The 1,267-nt window shown below is 51.1% G+C and overlaps 1 protein-coding gene across 1 annotated transcript in view; it reads right to left on the reverse strand.

Moving 5' to 3' along the window:
* Positions 1-233: 233 nt before the first annotated feature.
* The window catches only part of LOC119586778, a 57,084-nt gene continuing 56,050 nt past the window's right edge, over positions 234-1,267 (reverse strand). Inside the window, exon 13 of the mRNA XM_037935499.1 lies at positions 234-855. Within this exon, the coding sequence (XP_037791427.1) occupies positions 548-855 (308 nt within the window). The 3' untranslated portion in view covers positions 234-547. The remainder of the gene's footprint in view (positions 856-1,267) is intronic.

A 1,267-nucleotide genomic window follows, 5' to 3' on the forward strand; every position in this document is an offset into this window, starting at 1 on the left:
GAAAATGCTATACCAAGCACTTCAAACTATACAAAAAAAAATCAACTAATTCACAGAAAAAACGACAACGTGAGCTTCGAAATACGACTTGAACAACCACTGTCTACCTAACACAGCTAACACATGGCTGGGGTACACACATTGGGTAGAAAACTGTGGGGTATGGGTATTATGCGTGTATGACTGTGCGCACTCCACGCAAACTTGCGTTAGTTCGGGGGCAAGATCTATGTTCATGACGCATGCCATGTCTCTACGGCCAGCAACGGACCATGAACAGATCCGGTGCCATGATTGTGCCACGTATAATTTCATGAGCATGATGCAGCGAGCGCCTTCGTTGTTAAGTTGCCGCTACGCCCTGCTGCTGTAGAGAGGCTTCAATGCCGAGGTTTCGTAGCCTTCCATCTACAGAACACGAGGCTTGCGGCAGAACGAGGACTCTCGCTCGAGCTCTACAGACGAAGAGACTCCCTCAAAAAGAGAACAAAATAAGGGAGCTTTGGACCTGGACGCGACCTCAGCCACTGGAGGGCACTGGAGGGTCCTAGAGCTGCACGAGCCCCCCGCGAGTCGGGTTCCTGGCGACGTAGATGTCCATGTCGTGGTCGGTCCAGTTGTCGGTGTCGTATCCGGTGAGGGAGTGCGTGGACCCGGCGTGGCTGAGGCGGGACCCGGCGCGGTCGCGGGACTTGGAGCGCTGTCGCCGGCGGTCGCTGCGCTGGGAGGCGGCGCGGGAGAGGCCTGCGGAGGCGGCGCTCATCCCGAAGGCGTTGGGGTTGACCGCCATGCCCGTGCCGAAGCCCCCGGCGCTGAACTGCGAGGCTGCCAGCGACTGCCGGGACAAGCTGAGGTCTGTCGGGAAGAAAACTGGTAAAAAATAACCATTGATTAATATCGAAGAAGATGGAGAACGCAGGTTATACATGTTAATGTTCTTTGGGGATTTGATAATAATAAAAAAGGTGAAACAGAAACGCGCCCAGAGAGCATATGTTAAACTCAGAAATCATATAGCCAGTATCGTCAAAACATAAGATATCAAATAGCAGACAAGTAATGAACACGGAGACGTAAAAACAAGCAGTGAAAGCAGAAAACTCAGCAAGCATGGCGGAGGACAAGCATGCGGGAGGCAAGCAAAGCAAGCGAGTGATGAAGGAGGCAATAAGAAGGACAATAAAATGATTAAAGATGACAAGAAACAGTTACAAAATTTACTACGCTTGCAATCGCAACCAACAAATGTAACTACGATCATTCTCAG

The sequence above is a fragment of the Penaeus monodon genome, chromosome 22, assembly GCF_015228065.2.
Source record: "Penaeus monodon isolate SGIC_2016 chromosome 22, NSTDA_Pmon_1, whole genome shotgun sequence".
Lineage (NCBI taxonomy): Eukaryota > Metazoa > Arthropoda > Malacostraca > Decapoda > Penaeidae > Penaeus > Penaeus monodon.